Source organism: Lepus europaeus, chromosome 19 (genome assembly GCF_033115175.1).
Source record: "Lepus europaeus isolate LE1 chromosome 19, mLepTim1.pri, whole genome shotgun sequence".
Classification (NCBI taxonomy): Eukaryota; Metazoa; Chordata; class Mammalia; order Lagomorpha; family Leporidae; genus Lepus; species Lepus europaeus.
The window spans coordinates 14,325,496-14,348,170 of NC_084845.1; the positions used below are offsets into that span (position 1 = coordinate 14,325,496).

General features: G+C 44.0%; 1 protein-coding gene across 4 annotated transcripts in view; it reads left to right on the plus strand.

Annotated features, from left to right (window-relative positions):
• LOC133747816 (zinc finger protein 568) overlaps window positions 1–22,675 on the plus strand; it is a 187,629-nt gene that overhangs the window by 24,093 nt on the left and 140,861 nt on the right. The window contains exons 1-4 of one of the 4 annotated variants that reach the window (XM_062176199.1): window positions 14,318–15,005; window positions 15,183–15,295; window positions 16,116–16,252; window positions 21,868–21,928. In XM_062176199.1, coding sequence (XP_062032183.1) covers window positions 21,914–21,928 — 15 coding nt within the window. In that variant the 5' untranslated portion in view covers window positions 14,318–15,005; window positions 15,183–15,295; window positions 16,116–16,252; window positions 21,868–21,913. Of the gene's footprint in view, window positions 15,006–15,182; window positions 15,296–16,115; window positions 16,253–21,867; window positions 21,929–22,675 lie in introns of those variants that run through there. The other 3 variants (XM_062176196.1, XM_062176197.1, XM_062176198.1) reach the window with 3 other exon arrangements.

The following is a 22,675-nucleotide window of genomic DNA, read 5'->3' on the forward strand; positions in this document are numbered from 1 at the left end:
GTCTTCTGTTTGATTATTGATTTTCTGCCTCATTGTCATATTCATTGTTGAAAGTAGTGTATTGAAGTTTCCAACTACTCTTCTAAAACTGTATTTCTCATTCAGTGTCATTTTTTTTGCCTCATATATTTTGGGGATCTATTGTTAGATGAATTTTATGGACTATGTCTCACCAAAACTCATATGTTGAAGCCCTACTCTGCAGTATGATGGTGTTTAGAGAAGGGTGCCTGTGGGAGGTAACCAGGGTTAGGTGAGGTCATGATGGGATTAGTGCCCTTATAAAACAAGACATAAACACACACACTCTCTCTCTCTCACTCCCCTTTCTCCCCCCTCCCCAGCCCCTTCTCTGTCCTTACACAAAGAAGAGGTGTGAACACATAGTGACAAGGTGGCCATTTGCAATAAAAGGGGGAAAACCCTTATGAGAAGCAAAATATGCTGGCACCCTAATCTCAGAGTTCAACCTTCCAGAATTGCTAGAAAATAAATTTCAGTCGTTAAACTACCCAATCTATCATATTCAGTTATGGCACCTCAAACTGACTATGGCTGTACCTATCCTTATAATTGTGATGTCTACTTAATGAATTGAAGCCTTAATATTTCACCTTGTTCTCAGAGATAATGGAACAGAAACTTCAGTGACCACACACAACAAGAAATACATACTTGTAAATATAATTTAGAAAGTCACTATGCAAATGGTGGCTTCAATTCTCAATAAGCAACAAGCAGCAATCCTTGATGAAGGGGAAAAATCTAATTACAGAATTAACATTATATTAAAATGTCCACATCACAATGAAAATTACAAAGCATGGCCGGCACCGTGGCTTAACAGGCTAATCCTCCATCTTGCGGCGCCGGCACACCGGGTTCTAGTCCCGGTTGGGGTGCCGGATTCTATCCTGGTTGCCCCTCTTCCAGGCCAGCTCTCTGCTATGGCCCGGGAAGGCAGTGGAGGATGGCCCAAGTCCTTGGGCCCTGCACCCGCATGGGAGACCAGGAGAAGCACCTGGCTCCTGGCTTCGGATCAGCGAGATGCGCTGGCCGCAGTGGCCATTGGAGGGTGAACCAACGGCAAAGGAAGACCTTTCTCTGTCTCTCTCTCTCACTATCCACTCTGCCTGTCAAAAAAAAAAATTTTTTTTTAAATAAAATTACAAAGCATACCTGTTGCTGTTGATTTCTTCTGAGAGGAGGAGTGTGGTAGGGGCAAGAGGCGCAGAGTCACCACACAGACCCCGGGAGTCGGGTGAAAGCAGGCCTGAGGCAAGCAGCCCACAGACTCGTTTATTTCAGTTGCTACAGCTGCTTATATAGCCAAGGTAGCCAATCCTGTCAAGGGGCGGTCTATGCCCTAACCAATCACAGCCTGTTGCCAGGCAGTTTCTGAAACCATCCAATCACGGCCTATTGTCAGTCAGGCTCTGTTGTTATGTGGTTTCCGAAGCCATCCAACCACAGCCTGTTGCCAGGCAGTTTCTGTTGTCAGCGGCCATCTTGGCATGACCTTTTCACCTCAGTGGCCATCTTGGCATGACATTTTCACCTTCTCATTCCACCACACATACTATCACTGATATAACTTAAAAGGAAATTCTGGCACTGAAAATAACAAGAGCTGAAATAAGTAATTCACTTAAAGGAGATCAATGGTGATTTTAGGCAGAAAACTCAACCTGAAAATAAGGCTATTGAAATGGTCTAGCATGAAGAACAGAGAGAAAAAAATTATTGCCAAAACTTCCCAAATTTGATGAAGACCTGAGATAACACATCCAAGATTCTCAACAAACAGGAAGATATTTACCCATTATTGTGCCACTTACTGTTTCACAGTGCCAAATGCCGTACCTGCTCTGCTCTAACAGACTAACTTCAAAACATTTTCTCCTTTTTAGTGAGCATACTTTAAGCTTTTCAACAGAGGACAAAGGTGGAACATTGTGGGAGAAAGGAGGCTTCTCTCTTACAGGTTCTAGCTTGTAGAACCTTTTTGTTTTTCTTTCTCCTCCTGCATGGTCTTTTAGCAACATGGAAATTTGAGAACACTTTGTGGTGTTCTGCCCCAGCTGTGTATTGAGACATAGAGTCCTTTCATGATTACAGCTCAGCCAAACCCAACTGACTGCTTTCCTATGCTGTTCCAGGGCAAGCAGTGTTAACTATCATCCATGGACCTACAGTAGCTCCTAATACCCCCACCACCCCTGCCTCAGGTGCCTGACTGCCAGCCACGGCTCCCCACTTTCAAAATAGTTTATTTCCCATGGCCCTCTCAATGCAGACACTGTATTTTCCAAGGCTTGTGCCTCTATTTCAGCTCTATCATTGGCAACTCAACTGTGTCCAAAACAGTTATTTCCTGCTTTTTCAGTGACTTAAAGGTAAGCTCTGAGTAGTCTTGACAACACCAAAATTTCCCATTATCTAATGAGGCTATATAGCCCCACTCTCTGTAAGGCCTGAATCCTAGTCTGAGAGATTTCACATTTCACATATATTCTTCCTTGGGTATTCTCCCTCAGCTAGGGTACTCTTTAGGGTTCTCTTACATCTTTTACTCTTTTACCATAGTTTAATGCTTCTTTACACTACCTCTTGGTCCAGAACTAGCAGTAAAGTGTACCCTTTAGTAGTCACCTTCTTAGGCTAACTGTAATCAATGATGTGTTGTGTGTTATTTCTATACTGCCATGGAAATTATTGTTTATGCAATTGAATATATCATTTCTGATGTTTCATTAAGTCCTAGGGCAACAACTACAATAGCTTTGTTATAATTTTGAAAGCAGAAAGTGTGATACATACAACTCTATTCTTTTAGTTCAAGATGGCTTTGGCTATTTGGGGTCTTTTGTGGTTTTATGTAAATTTAAGATTGTTTATTTCTGTGAAAAACAACATTGGGATTTTGACAGATATTGCATTGAATATGTTGATCACTTTGGGTAGTATGTACATTTTAACAATATTCCAATTCATGAACATAATATATTTCCATATGTGTTTTCTTCAGTCTCATTCATCAGTATTTTATGCTTTTCAGTATACAGTTCCTTAAATACCTTGGCAAGTTTATCCCCTAAGTATTTTACATTGTAAATGTAAGTGGGGTTGTTTTCTTAATTTCCTTTTCAGATTGTTTAGTATTAGTAGAAATATTACCGATTTTATATGTTGGTTTTATATCCTGTAACTTTATTGAATATATGTGTCAGATCTAACAGCCTTCAAAGAGACAATTTCACTCTTTCTTTCCTATTGATGTGATGCTTTTTTCTCTCTTGTTTAATTCCCCTGACTAGTATTCCCAATACTGTGTTAGAAGTGGAAAAAGTGGGTATTCTTGTCTTATCCCTGATCTTAAAGGAAAAGCATTCAACTTTTCATTGTTGACTATAATGTTGGATATGAGTTTGTCATATATAGCCTTTATTGTATCCAGAGTTTTTATGAAGAATTATTGAATTTTGTTAAATGCTTTTTCTGCATCTATTGAGATGATCATATGCTTTTTTTAATCCTTCTTTTTGTTAAAAGCGTGTCACCCTTATAAATATTCGCATATGTTGAACCACCCTTGCATCTCAGGATAAAACCCACTTGATCATGTTGAATGATTCTTTTTGTGTGATGTTGAATTCCATTAGAAGCATTTTGTTGAAGATTTTTGTATCCATGTTAATCAGAGATACTGGCTTGTAATGTTCTTTGAGTGTCTTTTGTCTGGCTTTGGTATCATGGTAATACTGGACTCATAAAATGAATTTGAAAGTCAGCCGGCACCGTGGCTTAACAGGCTAATCCTCCACCTCGCGGCGCCGGCACACCGGGTTCTAGTCCCGGTTGGGGCACCGGATTCTATCCCGGTTGCCCCTTTTCCAGGCCAGCTCTCTGCTATGGCCCGGGAAGGCAGTGGAGGATGGCCCAAGTCCTTGGGCCCTGCACCCACATGGGAGACCAGGAGAAGCACCTGGCTCCTGGCTTCGGATCATCAGCGCGATGAGCCGGCTGTAGCGGCCATTGGAGGGTGAACCAACGGCAAAAAAGAAGACCTTTCTCTCTGTCTCTCTCTCTCACTATACACTCTGCCTGTCAAAAAAAAAAAAAAAAAAAGTATCCCTTCTACTTCAGTTTTTGGGAAAGTTTAAGAAGGATTAGTTGGCCAGCGCCGTGGCTTACTAGGCTAATCCTCTGCCTGCGGCGCCGGCACCCTGGGTTCTAGTCCCAGTTGCGGCACCGGTTCTGTCCCAGTTGCTCCTCTACCAGTCCAGCTCTCTGCTGTGGCCCGCGAAGGCAGTGGAGGATGGCCCAAGTGCTTGGGCCCTGCACCCACATGGGAGACCAGGAGGAGGCACCTGGCTCCTGGCTTAGGATCGGCGCAGCGCGCCAGCCATAGCAGCCATTTGAGGAGTGAACCAACAGAAGGAGGACCTTTCTCTCTGTCCCTCTCTCTCTCACTGTCTAACTCTGCCTGCCAAAAAAAAAAAAAAAGAAGAAGAAGAAGGGGGAGGGGGAGAGGGGGAGGAGGATTAGTCTTCCTTTAATGTTTGTTAGATTTCACTTGTAAAGCCATTTGAACCCAAGTTTTTCTTGGTTGGGAGGCTTTTTATTATTGATTTGATCATAGTTTCCACTCTTATGATCCAGTGTTGATAGGTTGTATGTGTATAGGAACTTACCCATTTCTTCTAGGTTATTCAATTTGTTGTAATATAATTGTTCATAGTAATTTATTATGATCCCTTCCCTTGTATTTATATGGTATCTGTTAGAATGTCTCTCTCATTTCTTATTTTGAGTCTTGTCTCTTTTTTCCTAGTTAGGAAAAGTTAGGGGGAGAAAGGGCCTGTCAATTTTCATTTTTTTTTTCAGCCCCAAACCAGGTGGGTTTTTTTCAATCACTTGAGAGACTTAGGACCCCTCTCTCCTCTCTCTGTGTAACTTATAAATAATAAATAAATCTTTAAATGTTGGCTTATTTTTATTTATTTTAAAGGCAGAATGACAGAGAGACAAAGACAGAGAAAGAAATCTTCCATCCACTGGTTCACTTCCCAAATGCCTGAAATAGCCAGAGCTGGGTCACACTGAAACCAGGAGCCAGGAACTTGATCCAGATCTCCCTTGGGGGTGGCAGGGACTCAAGTACCGAAACATCATCTGCTGCCTCCTAGTGTGTACATTAGCAGGAGGCTGGATTGAAGCAGAGGTGGAACTCGATCCCAGGTCCTCTGATATGGGATGCAGGTGTCCCGAGCATCACCCAACTCTGCTGTACCACAACTGTCCTTTCTTATATATATATATGTGTGTGTGTGTGTGTGTGTATGTATATATGTATATGTATATATACATATATACATACACACACACATATATATATATGAATTTGTCACTATAAATCTCTTTTAGAACTGCTTTCGCTGCTTCCTATACATTTTACTATGTTGTTTTTCCATTTCCATTTGTCTCACAGTATTTTAAAATTTCCTTTCTTATTTCTTCTGCAACTCTATTAGTTGTACAAGAGCATGTTGTCCATTTTCCGTAATGTTGTGAATTTTCCAAATTTCTCCTGTTACTGATTTCTAGTTGGATGCTATTGTAATTGGGGTTACTTGGCATGATTGCAATCTTCATAAAGTTGGTAAGATTTGTTTTATGGCTTCCTGGAGAATATTTCTTGTGCATTTAAGAAAGTGTGCTCTGTGTGGTGTTGGGCATATTTGGTCTAAAGTTTAATCAAGTCTAAAGTTTCTTTATTCTCTGTGTAAATGATCTATCCATTGTTGAAACTGGAATATCAAGGTCCCCTGTTATTCTTGTATTCCATTCTTTCTCTTGAAATCATTATTTATTTATAATGATTGCTTGTGTATTTATAATTGCATGTGTATTTATAATTGTTATTGCATCTTGATGAGTAGATCTTTTTACCATAATATTATAAGCCTTCTTTATCTATTTTTGCAGTTTTTTACTTCGTGTCTGTTTTGTCTAATGTAAATTTAGCTATCACCATTTCATTTTTATTCCCATTTGCATGTAATCTATTGTCACATTCCTTTACTTTCATTATGTTTTCCTTACTAATAAGGTATATTTATTTCTTTTTACCAATTCTGTCACTATATCTTTCCATTAGATAATTTGGTAATTATTGATAGATAAGGATTTGTTACTGACATTTTGTAAGTTATTTTCTGGTTTTATAGATCCTTTGTTTCTTCCTATCTTGCTGTTTGCCTTTGCGGTTTTTTTGTGGTAGTAGTATACTTTGAATGTTTTCTTTTTCTATTTTGTGCAACTGTTATAGGTTTTTGGTTTTGTGGTTACTGTGAGGCTTACATAAAATATTGTATAATTATAATGTGCTAGTTTAAGGTAATAACAGCAGAACTTTAATGGCACAGAAACATGCTTTGCTTTCATCCCATTACCCCCCATCTCTTCCATAATATTGATGTCAAAATTTCCACTTTTCATAACTTCTGCCCCTCATAGTTTATTGTAGCTACAACAGATTTTAATAGTTTGTCTTTTAACCTGAACAGTATAGATAAAATTGCTTTACACATCATCCTTATAGTGTTAGGATATTTTGGATGTGAATATGTATTACATATACCATTTGGTTTTTGCTTTCATATTTTATGTTAGTTAGTTAGCAGTCATTTGTTACAGCTAAAATAATTTTCTACCAATTCCCAGAAGGCATTTCTAGAAGTAATGGACTTACTTAGCATTGGTGAAACAATTTTATTTCTTACTCATTTCTGAAAGACAGCTAAGCCAGGCAAATATTCACAGCTGCCAGTTTTTATTCCTGTTCAACACTTCGAATATAATGTCTCATTCTCATCTGTTTTTGCAGAATTCTTGCTGATAAACAGTCTGACAAGTATCTAGAAATTCCTTAGAGTGTGATATGTGTCTTACCTCTTCTTTCAGATTTCTTTCTTGTTCTTTGGTTTTACAGTTATTTATTTGTTTGTTTATATATGGAAGGGATGGAGGGATGAGAGAGAGAGAGAGGGAAGGAGGGGCCATGCAGAGAGAAAGTTAGAAGCAGAGAGAGAGGGAGAGAGGGAATGAATATCCCTTCTGCGGATATACTCCCCAGATTTCTGTAACATCTAGGGCTGGGCCAGGCTAAAACCAGGAGCCAGGAACCCAATGTCTAGATCTCCCACAGGGTGGTTGGCAAGGACCACACCTTTCTGCCTCCAAGTCTTCACTGCAAGAAGCTGGAATCATGAGCAGAGCTGGGATTCAAACCCAAGCTCTGCACTCCAATATGGAATGTGGGCATCCCAACCAACATCTTAACCACTTCACCAAATGGCTGTCCAAGTCTTTGTTATTTGACATTTTGATGATGATGGTTCTTGGTGAACCCCTCTTTGGGTTAAATTTCACCAGAGCTCATTGCACTCCCTATATATTGATGTTGTCTTATCCCAGGTTTGGGATAATTTCAGCTGATATTTCTTTAAATGTGCTTTATTGGGTTTTTTTTAAAAGTATATTCTCCTTTTTGAAACCCTATTATGCAAATTTTAGGCCTCTTGATAGTGTCCTAAAATTCCCATAAACCTTCTTTCATCGTTTCTTTTTGCTTCTCTGTAGCTCTGGTCACACTGACTACTGCAGTACCCTAGGTCGGTGTCCCTGAGGTGTGGAAAAAAAGGAGCCTTTTGTGGCATTATCAGAGTTGGTCTCTGCTATTGTCCACTGTAGTAGATTCAGTGGATGGTTGGGACTCTCAGGAGTCCAGGATTGCGGACTAAGATATAGAAGTTGCATCAGGAGCCCAGGAGGCTCCCACAGGTTCCCCTCCTGTGAGCTGCCCTGAGGATGTTCTAGTGACTCACAGGAGTCTGCTTTGTGACAGAAGGGTAGGACTCTTGTGTTCTTTGGGCTGCTGTCTTGGCTGAGAGTCTTCTGCAGCGAGAGCCTGAAGAGCTGCCTCTGTGCGTGTATGTAGGGAAGAATGGTTTCTGCTCAGGAATGGGGCTTCCCTAAGTCCTTATACCGCTTGGTGACCCTGTCCCCCTGTATTTCTATTTTGCCCATGTGGCTGGCTGTGATTTTTTTCAGTTTGGGTTTGTGAAGGTAAGCAGGAGTTAAGGAATTGCCTCAGAACACAAGGATAGGAATCCCCTCCCCAATTCTGAGTGGCACACTACAAGAATACCACTGCTTCCAAAAAAGAAAAACCTCTCAAGAAACTCATTTGAGACTTACAGAGGAGGAATAAAGAGAGGATAACAAAGATGCTGATGACTCCTTTACTTTCTTCACCTCCTGTAACGTGGAGAAGAGGAAAGTCATTTGGGAGCAGTATTATTAACTAAAGCTCCAGCTTTATGGAAAATCCATGTTTGCACATGAATTTGTGGACCACATTTGCACAGATGTTCAAGATCCATGATCCTGTGTGGCTTCCAGCCTTTCCTACCCCTTGCCTTTCCTTGTCTTTCATATCCTTAATGGACCCTGATTAGTGGATGAGTGTGTGACTATTGTGAACCAATAAGGTTCCCCCAAAAAAGAATGACCAAGTTGGGAGGGAGATCTATTCCTTATCCACACATTTTTCCAGATGACTTGGGTGGTGGGAAGACCATAGTATTCTGGGTTTACATATCTTCTGTGTGCAAACTAACTATTCATATAAATGTCCAAACTCTAGCTAGAGAGTACACATGGGATTCAGTGTATCCACCTGTAGCCAGCCTAGGCCTTCTAATAAACCTCACCATATCACTTGCTCTTTTCATTCTTGATTGACTGTCACTCCTGTTTTGCTGTGTGACTATCCAACATCTCTGAATCTTTTGCCTCCCTGTTTCCATCAAGACATTAGTCAACCCTGTGGGAGTAGGGGTAAGAAGGTGTGGTGTCCTGGAGTGCAAACGTTTCTCCTTTGAGACACCACTGTTTTGTTCTCTGCAAGCTTCTAAGATACTAATCTGGTCTTTAGCACAGCTCCAGTTCTTTTTTTTTCTTCTTTCCCTCCTTCCCTCTCTCCATCTACTCCTGTCTCCTTTCCTCCCTTTCTTGTCTTTTTATTTGAAAGGCAGACATAGAGATCTTCCATCTACTGGTCAGTTCCCCAAGTACCGTCAACAGCTGGGATTGGGATAGGTGGAAACTGGGGGCTGAGAACTCAGTCCAGACCTTCCATGTGAGTGGCAGGGAGGAAACTACCTTAGCTATCACCTGCTGTGTCCCAGGAGCATAGCTACTCTTGTGGTCCCAGGTACAGTTATTCTGTTCTTTAACCTTTTCTGGGGATTGTAAATCCTGCTGGGAAGCATACCTTGATGTCACTGTCAGTCTTGGAATCATCAACTGCTTTCTCTGAAACACACTGTCACTCCATCTGACCCTCTGTGTTCCCAGTATACATGTAGCCCATGAGATACTGCTATACCTTGTACTCTTATTTCTGCTTGTGCTTTGTCAAGGCCAGGACCTCCTAGGCTCAGCTCTGAGAGAGGTGATGGACTCAGTATCAGTGAGTTTTCAACTGACATCTTCCTTTGGAGATCCAGGAATCTTCATCACTCCCCTCTCCCACACAGCCCCCTCTTCACCGCATCCGGATCCTTCTGCAACCCCCTCTTACTCCATTACAGTCTACTTCAGATTCAAGATCTACAGAAGAATCCAGTGTGCTTACTTCACGCCATGAAGTTGGCCACACCATAGCAGAAGTAACAGTGGATCAGCTCTTTAGAGGAAGAACCCTGGGGACCTCCCTCCTGCCTGCTCTGTCCTTTGCACCCCTCCCTCTCTACCCCAGTTCAAGCAGCCCTACTACTGCACATGCTTGGGCCTGGAGTGTGTTCTTGTGTCCCAGAGACCACCTAGGAATATGTTGCCGAGGCACTGAGGAGCAGGAGCCTGTGTGGCACTGAGTGGGAGTTGGCCTTTAGCCTGTCTAGTGTAGTAGGGAAAGTAGAAGAATCCAGGAGAGCAATAGGAAACTAAGACAGAATTTGGTAGTGGCTTGCCTGCAATTAACATTAACTATGCCCTGCCTCCTATTGGCTAATGTGCATCCATTTTTCATCTTTTTTGTTTCATCTGTTGTCATCAAATTGTTCCTTGAGATAATTTTCATTTCAGAAGTGTATATTTTAAGTGCTACTCTCCAAATGCATCATCACTTTTTAACAAGCCTTATATAAGCTCTTTGTCTCAATCCAGTAAATAGGGCAGATATATGCTGGCTCCTTCTAAAGTATCCTGTGTAAGTCATTGTATCTCTTCATTGTGGTTATAATTTTTAACTTTTTGAAAATTTATACTTTGACACTCATTTTACCCACTCCTCCTGGCACACACATACACCTTCGAGACAGGATGGGGTGTGGCCTCTGCTCATGCCAAACAACCACAAGACCCCCCTGGAACTGAGGGATAGTCACATTCCACCCCTATACTGGCAAGTTTCCACTTACAAGGGCAAAACCCTGTTCACTCTTGGGTCAAGGCAAGGTCCTTTAAGCTCCAGAGCAAGGAAGAGCTATGCCTCCTTTTAGGCCAAATTTGGGACAAGAGACAGAGAGAAAGGTCTTCCTTTGCTGTTGGTTCACCCTCCAATGGCCGCTGCGGCCGGTGCACCGCGCTGATCCAAAGGCAGGAGCCAGGTGCTTCTCCTGGTCGCCCATGGGGTGCAGGGCCTAAGCACTTGGGCCATCCTCCACTGCACTCCTGGGCCATAGCAGAGAGCTGGCCTGGAAGAGGGGCAACCGGGACAGAATCCAGCACCCCGACCGGGACTAGAATCTGGTGTGCCGGTGCCGCAAGGCGGAGGATTAGCCTGTTGAGCCACGGCGCTGGCCAAGGACCCTGTATCCCTTTAAATGATGACAGTGCCCAGGCCACCAAATCTGCTTCTACAGGCTTCGTTCGAAGTCTAGGCATCAAGCCAAGGAAGAAAGTGAGAGCTGATGTTCAGTGCAACTTGGGTTAGCCCACAGCCTTTCTTTTACTAATCCAAAAATTCATGGTACTATGGTTACCTGGGGGCTCCTTTCTCAAATTCCCTGCCCAGAGAGGGCACTCTCATAAGGGCTGCTGATGGCCACTGAAACAAGATATAGAGCACTGTCATCACAACAAAATCTTCAGAAGCCCCTACAGCCAACTGTTTTCTGATGTATAATTCAATGCATTTGTGTTGCCTGTTCTTGACCTTCTCAGAACTGAAATTATTCATGATGTGCTCTTTTGTGAATACTTTTTTAAAAAGATTTATTTGAAAGGCAGAGTTAGAGAGAGGAAGAGGGAGAGAGAGAGGGAGAGGGAGAGAGAAATATTTTCCATATACTGGTATACTCTCCAAATGGCCCTAACAGCTGGGCTGGGGTGGGCCAGGCTAAAGCCAGAAGCCAGGAGCTTCATCTAGGTCTCCCACATGGGTGGCAAGGACCCAAGTACTTGAACAATCACCTGCTGCCTCCCAGGATGCACATTAGCAGGAAGTTAGATCAGAAACAGAGCCAAGACTCAACCCCAGGCAACTCCTATATGGGATGGCAGGTGTCCATAGTGAGTCTTAATTCTTGTGCCACAATGCCTGCCTCCTAAACAGTGTCTTAACTGTTAGGTCAAACACCAACCCTGAGACTTTAATTCCCAGTGTAAGATCTGCTAAGGTTCTCTTTCTCTCTGCCTTTACCAGTGATACTTTATCAACTTGTGGATTCCTCACCAGTCTAGTCATAGAGTAAGAACAAGCCAGGTTGGGGCTGGTGCTGTGGCGCAGCAGGGTAAAGCCCTGGCCTGAAGCGCCAGCATCTCATATGGGCGCTGGTTCTAGTCCTGGCTGCTCCTCTTCCGATCCAGCTCTCCGCTATGGCCTGGGAAAACAGTAGAAAATGGCCCAAGGGCTTGTGCCCCTGCACCCATGTGGGAGACCTGGAGGAAGCTCCTGGCTCCTGGCTTCGGATTGGTGCAGCTCCGGCCGTTGCGGCCATCTGGGGAGTGAACGAGCAGATGGAAGACCTCTCTCTGTTTATACCTCTCTCTCTAACTCTGTCTTTCAAATAAATAAAATAAATATTTTTTAAAAAAAAGAACAAGTCAGACATGTAACAGACTCTCTATATATAATTGGTCATTTGTATTAATTACTATAATACTTCAAAGCATTTCATGAACCACTTGTATTGATTCAAATGAAGCAAGACTCTTCAACTCTTTCAAATTTCAAAAATCTAGCAGAGCTATAGGCCTTTACTTCTCCCAACATGTGAAAGAAAAGGAAACTGCTAATAATCCGATATGATCTGACAGAACAACCTCACAACGTTAGGAACCTGTTTGGGAATTCAGAAATGTCCATTAAAAGCATCTTTACCACAGCACTGAAGCCATCTGTTCATGCAGAACAAACGCAGCAGCTAAACACAACGAACTTTATTTAGTATCTCACACACTTTATAAAGGGTAAAGAATAAGGGGCTGACAGAGATGTGTGCATTGCAAGGTTTGATTGGGGCTGGGAAATCTGCTTCCAAGTCAACCCACTTGGTTATAGGAAGGCCACAGTTGCTCCCAGGCTGTCGGCTGAAGCCCAGAGTTCCTTGCTACTTGGGCCTCTCCAATGGGCTATCTAGTGTCCTCATGACATAGCCACTACTCCTGGAGTAAGTTATTGGGGTGGAGGAGCTTTCAAACTGAAGCGTCTTTTATAACCTAATCTCAGTGGCATGCCATCCCTTCTGCATTCTATTAGTCTCGCAGACCAACACACAAGAGTGTGAATGCTAGGAGGTAGGAATCATTACAAACAATGGCTTTTTCTTTTCTTTTTAAGATTTATTTATTTATTCGAAAGGTACAGTTGTGGAGAAAGAGAGAGAAGGAGAGATGTCTTCCATCTGCTGTTCATTCCTCTGATGGCCACAAGAGCCAGGGCTGGGCCAGGCCAAAGCCAGAAGCCTGAACCATTTTCAAGGTCAGTTATTACACCAGTAACTATGATAACCAGTTGGAATCCAGGCCAGCATTGTGGTGCATTGGGTTCAACTGCTAGATCATAAATCTACAACGCTGGCATCCCATGTAAGCACCAGTTCAGGTCCCAGCTGCTCCACTTCTGATCCAGCTCCCTGAATGTGCTTGGGAAAGCAGCAGAAGATGGCCCAAAAGTGCTTGGCCCCTCGCCACCCACATGGGAGACCAGGTTGGAGTTCCAGGCTCCTGGCTTTGGCCTGGCCCAGTCCTGGACATTGTGGCCATTTGGGGAGTGAACCAGCAGGTGGAAAATGTGTCTCTCCCTAACTCTGCCTTCCAAATAAAGAAATCTTTAAAAAAATTAAAAAGAGCTATTTTCATAAGCAATCATTTCTAGATGCCCCGCGGCTAGCAGTTCTTTGTTTTTCCCTGTGTAACGCTGGTCATATGCGCCCCATAAATATGCACACATGCACAAAAGAGACACCTTGCTTCTCTCTCCTTCCCTGCCCCTAGAGAAGTTCCCATGCCTGTGATGGGCAGAGCACTGCTTTAGGTTTTATTCAAGACAAGACTGGCTAATGCTGTCAGTACCCGGGATCCCCTGACTTCCTCTTCCTCTGGGCACTCACCATTCCCCTAGGCAGACTAGTGGTTTCTTATTTACAGACTGCCTCAGAACTGCCTGCCAGGCTGACTGGAAATGTTGGCCGGTCTGTTTAAGATTTATTTATTTATTTATTTGAAAGATAGAGTTACAGAGAGGCAGAGGCAGAGAGAGAAAAGGGGGTATATGTGGTGTATCTTCCATCTTCTGGTGCACTCCCCAGATGGCCACAACGGCCGGAACTGTGCTGATCTGAAGCCGGGAGCTTCTTCTGGGTCTCCCACACAGGTGCAGGGGCCCAGGCTCTTGAGCCATCTTCTACTGCTTTCCCAGGCCACAGCAAAGAGCTGGATTGGAAGTGGAGCAGCCGGGTGCAGGCAGCCCCAATGCTGGCGTTTTAACATCTCTGAAATAGTTCGTAAACAACGAAGGGGTGAACTGGGATATAAATATCCAGCTTCATCGGCCGTTAGGTGGGATAACGTGGAGATGGTTTCTACACAAACTCCCGGGGTAATGTGTTCATTGAAGTATTGGGTGCTGGTTTCCATCCCACCCCTTTCTCACTTTCCCATCTCTATCTGCCAAAAAAATAAAACTACCTGCACTCACGGGTAGACACGAGGGTTTGTTTCTGATAAACATAAAGACCTTGCTTTCAATATTTTCTTTCAATAATCACCCAAGAAAACCTTACTCTCCCCTCAGGCGTCCCCGCCCTTTCCTCATAGCCCCGCCCTCTCCGTGAAGTCACGCCCCGTCCTCAGGCCGCCGCAGGTGCCCCGCAAGAGGACCGAGTAAGCTGGCGGCTCCTAGCCTCCCGAAGCTGGCCTAGAACGTTCTACCAAGCCATCTTGGAAGCGCCTCCTCGGAGATGGCCGCGCCCTGTCACGTAAGAAGCGGTAAAAACGGACGCGGCCATCTTGTTTCTCTCTGGGCTGCTGGAGACAAAGAAAACACGGCTTCGAGGTCCGCGCGCCTCCACCTTGGTGACAGGAGGTTTGGGAGTCTAAGATGATGAGTAGGAGCAGCGATGACACTTCTGTCTAGGGATCCAGGGGCACTCGTTTCTCCCTACCGTAAGATAGCTAGCCAAGGGCTCAGCGGCTCGTCGTACGGCAAGGATTTAAACATGGCCGCTCCCAGCCTGAACTTGTCAAACGGGTGCGGCCATCAAAGCTCTGAAACCCAGAATCCTGTTCTCCGAAAGGTTGCCAGGTAGCGGCCGACAGCCTCCAAGTCGTGACTGAGCCTGCGCAACGGCCACTCGGAATGAGAAGACCTTATACCGCGGTGAGGAGGTGTGGTGTACCCATCCATTTCTGGTTATGAGCGCGGACCCAGGATAAAGGAGATCTGTTAGCATAAAGAACAAACAGTGATTGGAAGACTACGGTGGCCCAACTGGGTCAGTTATGGGTACCTGTAGGGGTCAGTCCGAGGGAACGGAAGGGTTAAGTGATGGGGCGTTCGAGTGTCGGTTGCGTTCCGTGGTGGTGGGCGGAGGTTTGTGGGAGTCAGTGGCAGGATCTCTTTGAAGATGAACTTGGAGTATGCAGGAATTACTAAATGAGCGTTCCGGCAGGTGTCTGGATTGGCAGGATGCGTTGGGAGCTTCGTGATTCTGCAGTCAAGTGGATTCCGTGGAAGGCTTTGATTTGGAGAGCATTAGGGCTCCGTGACTGGAAGCCGTAGAGGGTCAGTGATGAGACGTTCTAAGTTCTGTGGGTAATAAAAGTTTGGGGACTGGAATTCTTGATTGCAGAACCTCTGGGGCTCAGTGATGAGAGAGGGTCACTGGAAATCAATGTTTTGGAGAAATGCTGTGGGCCATTACTGTTTGGGATTTACTTAAGATAGTCGAGGACTGAATTAATGATTGGACTTCCATAGATCAGGGAACGGGGAATAGAGGGATCAGTGGCAGAGGTTGGGACTGCCAGTTGTTGGGGGGAGAGATGAGATTGAGTTGGCCAGCAATCAAACCCCAAGGATTAGAATAACATTGGATGTGTGTGTGTGTGTGTGTGTGAGTGGGACCTATCTGAATCACTGTTTGGCAATCAGATAGGATCATTGAGCTTTGTAGTCACTAAACGGAAGTCAGATTTGAGCATATGGGGATATTAGTGTCTGTGAGAACCTCGGGGTTGGAGATCAGAGGCCTGGGGTTGGGGGACACCATAAAATTCTATGATTAGGAGGCTTATGGGGGTTGGTGTTGAGGAGATTTTTGAAATTCAGAGGTTGGGGATGACAGAGTCAAGGACTTGAGGCTACAACCCTGTATTAAGGGAAACACATTTTACACAGCCAACAAGCACGTGTTCAGTCCCTCTTGTCCAAGGCCTACCTCAGAACTCCTCTGAAATACTTGTCTTTTGAATTTTCCCCACAATATTGAAAATACTTTCAAAGCACTAAGCACTAAATTTCTCTAACAATGCATAGTAAAGATTTGGCCTCATTTGCTCTGGTCAGGAATCTAATCCATATTTCTCCTAATATTTTCCTTAAGGTTCTTTCTGGCAGAGTTGTTGACTTGCTCATCTGTCACAGTATGTATCAAGAGTAAGCCTGGTTTGTGACTCCGATTCCATGGCAACTGAGATGGATGTGACCTTGCCTGTGGTTGGAAAGCCAAGAATCTACTGAGTAAGTATCTGAACTGAAAATAGAAAAGATTTGGCTGAAAGAGCACACTGAGAGTGTTTGGAAAATGCTTTTACCTGAGGTAGCAAGACTGAAAAGTTAAAACTATGAAAGCCAAAGCCAGTCTAAACAGCTCAGAATGTCAGGGTCACCCTACAATAGTTACGTCACCTCTCTAGGATTCCTTGTCTGTGAATGGAGTGGTACTAGAGGGCTGTGTGGGGATTTCATAAGTCAATACAAGGAAGTAACTCAGCCTCATGCCCACTTGCTCTCACGACTTAATGTATACAAACTCAATTGTTGATTTTTTTCCATCTATCTTTTCAGTTTCTATGATGTTTCATAGTTTTATTTGCTGTTTTCCAAGAACCATTTGCTTGGTTGCATGAAACATGCTTGTTTCTATTTATCATTATTAGTTTTATTATTGTTGCTGTTGTTCAAGTAAATATGTAATCATGAGGATATTGGAAAAGGCAGAAAATCAAAACATCACTAAGGGAAATTTAAATTTTTTTAAATCTCTTTATTTAGAGAAAATAGCTGTCAATATTTTCATAGATTTTAGGTTTACATAATTTATAAAATTTATTTATTTTCATTTTATTTGAAAGGCATTGAGACAGAGAGATCTGCTCACTGAATCACTTCCTAAATGCCTGCAACAGTTAGGGCTAGGCCAGGCAGAAGCCAGGAGCCTGGAACTCAGTCTGAGTCTCCCACATAGGTGGCAGAGACCCAAGTATTCAAGCCACCATCTCAGGAAGCTGTATCAGAAGCATAGTAGCCAGGACTTGAATCAGGTACAATGATATGGGATGGCAGTGTCTGACGTGACAACTTAACTATGGTGCCAAACAACTCCTCCTGTAATTTGTAAAATGGAATCATGCTCTCATATTGCATGTTTCAACTTGTATTTCCTGTGGTAATTTATATCACAAATACTCTTCCAAGTCAGTCAGTATACTTCCATTATTATATGATGTCTAAACTCACTTCCATTAAATTACTTAAGTCAACCAGACCTTCCATTCATTGCTGGGACATTTTGGTGGCTTCCAGGTGTTTTGTAAGCAAAACTAAAATAAGTGAACATCGTTGTACTTTTTCATTATACCAGCTAGTTCCTTAGGATACATTACTGGATGTTGAAGGGTGGTTTAAAGGGTGTGCACTCTTAAAACTGTGATATAAATACGCTTCAGAAAGTTTTAATTCACACTCCTACCAGCAGTGTGGCAGATATGTTTTTCATCTTTGCTAATCTTATAAGCCAAAAAGAAAAACATTTTTCATAATCTTGTTATGGAAAAGACTTTCCTAAGAATTTTTCCAAAACCAGAAACAATGGGGATTGGGGGGGGGTGTCAACAAGATGACTATTAAAAAAAAGAGTGAGGGGGCCGGCGCCCTGGCTCACTTGGTTAATCCTCCACCTGTGGTGCCAGCATCCCATATGGGCGCCAGGTTCTAGTCCCAGTTGCTCCTCTTCCAGTCCAGCTCACTGCTGTGGCCCGGGAAGACAGTGGAGGATGGCCCAAGTGCTTGGGCCCTGCACCAGCATGGGAGACCACGAGGAGGCACCTGGCTCCTGGCTTCGGATTGGTGCAGCGCACCGGCCGTGGCGGCCATTTGGGGAGTGAGCCAATGGAAGGAAGACCTTTCTTTCTGTTTCTCTCTCTCTCACTATCTATAACTCTACCTGTCAAATAAATTTTAAAAAAATGAAAAAGTTCAATGGTTCAGTTCCATTTTTTGAAATTAGTAAACCTGGCTTGAGGACAAATGGCAAACTATGAAAAATTTATTTATAATATAGAAGAAAAACAGTTAATAACTTCAGTGTAAAAAAGAGTGCTTATAAATTAATTTCTGAAAATGAACACTTAAGTAGAAATGTAGGTTTAGGCACATAAACAGATTGTTTACAAAAGATATGCAAATGATCAAATATATGAGGAACACGCCTTTCTTTATTGGGCAAAATAAAATACAAATGATGGGGAAACATACAGAGAACTAAAAAAAACTCCTTCAACACCACACACCATAAATGGTAAAACTTGCATTTGAATCCAGACTGCCTGGCTTTGGGTCTCTAATAGACAGCCTCTTCTTATTTTAATGGTAAGGAAGAGAGGCCAAGAGAGGTACAGTGTTTTTGGCCCAGATCCCCTCAATAGAATTGCTTGGCTTCAAACTTGTGTCTGAGTCACTCCTGGGCTCAGGGTCTTTCCAGAAGTTCCCCTCTACTTTAAAACCAGAGAGGAACCATTCCTGAGCTGTTTCCTACATAGCCTTTGCCTCTGAGGTCCAAGGGAGTATTTGGAGAGGGGCTGCTGGGTGACAGTCACCATGGGATCTACTCATCTTTAGGTTCCTGGGGTGCCCTGAGAACCTTTGGATCCTGCTACCTTGCTGGAAGGTGGGGCTCTCCAGTTCCTGCCAGCGCTCTCAGCCACAGGGCCTTGGTTCTGTCTACAGAAAGCTCTACCAGGGGCTGCAGCTGAGGGAGAGTTAGCATTGTGAGATGGAGCTGGCAATTTCACCACTGTGCCTGTTCCCATCATTTTTTTTTCTCTTTATTTTTTTGTTTTCCTTCTTTTATTTATGATCCTTTTTTTGTTGTGATTTTTAAAGACTAGTATAAATTGAGTTTTTACAGGCTAAAATTTTGTGGACATATACAATTAAAAAAGAACTGTTGGGCCATGAAGGATTTATTAATTTGGTTAGCTTTTGTAGCTATGCCATTTTTTTTTTTAAGATTTATTTTATTTATTTGAAAGACAGAGTTACAGAGAGAGGTAGAGACAGTGATAGAGGTCTTCCATCCGCTGGTTCACTGCCCAGGTGGCTGCAATGGCCAGAGCTGAGCCGATCCAAAGCCAGGAGCCAGGAGCCTCCTCTGGGTCTCCCACATGGGTTCAGGGGCCCAAGAACTTGGGCCATCTTCTACTGCTTTCCCAGGCCACAGCAGAGAGCTGGATAGGAAGAGGAGCAGCCAGGACTAGAACAGCATCCTTTTGGGCTTCAGGACAGGGCTTTAACCCACTGCACCACAGTGCTGCCCCTCTTCCAGTTTTTTTTCTTAACACTCTTCCTTCCCTGGTTGGAGCCCCTCAAGGTTTGCTCCTATCCCCCCTTGATAAGACCCATCCACTGGAAAAGTGTCCTTGCTTTCTGAAGGATATGTAGCTCTATACTTTGTATTCTTTGTTCCAGATGGACTCAGCCATTTTCCAAGGAGCTACAGTCCTTTTTAGTGAAAATGTGTGATAGAAATTGTTATCTGGGTACTGCGGGAGATGGTAGACTTTTCTAGATGGGGTAACATTGCCCCAGGCCACTTCAGTGAGATAGCCACAAGTGACATAATTGTTTTTTTTAAACTACTCCCTCTCCCATCTCATTCTTCATTAAGATTCATTTTATTTATTTATTTATTTATTTATTTATTGACAGGCAGAGTTTACAGTGAGAGAGAGAGACAGAGAGAAAGGTCTTCCTTTGCCATTGGTTCTCCCTCCAATGGCTGCTGCAGCAGGCGCACTGCACTGATCCAAAGGCAGGAGCCAGGTGCTTCTCCTGGTCTCCCATGCAGGTGCAGGGCCCAAGCACTTGGGCCATCCTCCACTGCACTCCCGGGCCACAGCAGAGAGCTGGCCTGGAAGAGGGGCAACCAGGACAGAACCCGGCGCCCCAACTGGGACTAGAACCCGGTGTGCCGGCGCCGCTAGGCGGAGGAGTAGCCTGTTGAGCCATGGCACTGGCCAAGATTCATTTTAAATTATCTTTATATACAGAAGATCAACTCTGTACTAAGTAAAGATTTCAACAGTTTGCACCACACAGACTCACAAGTATAAAGTACTGTCTGAAGACTAGTTTTACCGTTAATTCTCATAGTACAACACATTAAGGACAGAGGTCCTACCTGGGGAACAAGTGCACAGTGACTCTTGTTGTTGATTTAACAATTGACACTCTTATTTATGACGGCACAAAACACCCAAGGCTCTTGTCATGATCTGCCAAGGCTATGGAAGCCTCTTGAGTTCACTCCGACCTTATTTAGACAAGGCCATAATCAAAGTGAAAGTTCTCTCCTCCCTTCAGAGAAAGGCACCTCCTTCTTTATTTTTTTTTAAAGATTTATTTCTTTATTTGAAAATCAGAGTTACACAGAGATAGGAGAGGCAGAGAGAGACAGAGAGAGGTCTTCCATCCAATGGTTTACTCTACAGTTGGCCACAACAGCCAGAGCTGCATCGATCCAAAGCCAGGAGCCAGGAGCCTCTTCTGGGTCTCCCATGTGGGTGCAGGGGCCCACAGTGCCAGCCCCAGGTACCTCCTTCTTTAATGGCCCCTTCATTCCACTGGGATCTCACTCACAGAGAGGTCGTCCATCTGCTGGTTCATTCCTCAAATGCCCAAAAGAAGCCAGGAGCCAGGAGCTTCTTTTCCCCCGTGGGTACAGGGGCTCAAGTACTTGGGCCATTGGCTGCTGCTTTCCCAGGTGCATTAGCAGGGTGCTGGATTAGAAGTGGAGCATCCAGGACTTGAACCAGTGCCTATATGGGATGCCAGTGCCACAGGCAGTAGCATTTCCTACTATGCCACAACACCAGTTAACTTTTTAAAATAGTTAAAAAAAAAATAGCAAAAAATTGCCCTTTTTCTTTTATGGTTTTTTAAGCCAGCTTTTTCTTAAACATCCTGATTAAAAGTAACATAGGGATTCTCATCTCCAGTTCTCCCACATGGGTGCAGGGGGCCCAAGGACTTGAGCCATCTTCTACTGCTTTCCCAGGCCATAGCAGAGAGCTGGGTTGGAAGTGGAGCAGCCAAGACTAGAACTGGCGCCCATATGGGATGCTGGCGCTTCAGGCCAGGGTGTTAACTCGCTGCGCCACAGTGCCAGCCCCTGGTTATTATTTGTGATCGTATCTTTTATATATCTTGCTAATGTTGTACACTTATTTTACTTTGTATTGAGTTCTTTGTAATATTTTCATAAATATATGCCCTGTCTGGTATAGACTTAGTTCCAATTGTTTGAGTATTAAGGATGCTTAGTTTTTGGTCGGCGCCGCACCTCACCAGGCTAATCCCGCCTGTGGTGCCGGCACACTGGGTTTTAGTCCCGGTTGGGGCGCCGGATTCTGTCCCGGTTGCTCCTCTTCCAGGCCAGCTCTCTGCTGTGGCCCGGGAGTGCAGTGGAGGATGGCCCAAGTGCTTGGGCCCTGCACCTGCATGGGAGACCAGGAGAAGCACCTGGCTCCTGACTTCGGATCGGCGCAGTGTGCCGGCTGTAGCAGCCATTTGGGGGGTGAACCAATGGAAGGAAAACCTTTCTCTGTCTCTCTCTCACTGGCTTAGTTTTTGAAACTGTTATTGCTTGATAGCATCTTTGACTTCCTGGAAGACTGGTTTAATGTATCCATGTTCTGAGTTGAATCGCACGCTTATTTGTTATGCCGTAGTGATTGAAACCATGGATTTCCAGAGGGAAATCCATATGGGATTCCATAGGGGATTTGAAAGATCCAAGACAAGGCCTAGACCCTCACAGCTGTGTTTTCTGTTCTCTTTCTCTGTCCTCCTTCCAGTCTCTACTGTCACAGGTCTCAGGTCTGTTTCCAAGAACAGCAGAAAATGATCGAGAACCAGGTGAGTGTGACACAAAGTGTCCCATTTCCCCATCTGGGGGAAAGTGTCCCCAAGTGGAAAAGTGTATACACTGACTTTGTCATAGGCCGGGTTCCCAGGGAAAAGGATTCAGAGGTGCAGATTTTCACACCGGAAGTCCTGTGGGGAAGCTTAAGGCAGTGAAGGAAGCAGGGCTGTGCAGAGGGAGTTGTTGGCCAGAGGCCTCAGCTGATTACGTAGAATGCTGTGGAGCTGGGATGGCTCTCACTGTTATCCTGAAGGGATCAAAGGGGGCTTTTGCATTCAGAAATCAACCAGTCATTGACATAGCCTGGCCCGGGGAGGGAAGATAATCCTGGATGTGGGCAGCTCCCGCTGCCCAAGACTAATTCTCAGAAAAGTTGCAAGCTGGCAGCCCCAGCCAGACTTTCAGGGAGATCTGAGTGGAACAGTGCAGCCTCCCTCTGCACACAGACACTGGCTTTACCCAACATATAAGTATCCATTTGAAGAGAAACTTGGGGTCCTCAGTTGGTTCACAAGAACAACCAGAAATATCCTCTGGGTGTGCCTGTGAAGATTCAAGGTGTAGAGGTTTAATTCTTAACAGAGGTACCCGGCTAGAAATTCCATGTAATTTAACTGTAGTAGCAGTGCTAAGTAGCACCCAAAAGGGTGCTTTTTATTTGTACTGCAACTGGTCAGAGGGGATTCCTCTCTCCAAGTTTGTAACAAAACTGTCTTGGGGAGATTGGTTTTTTATGACTT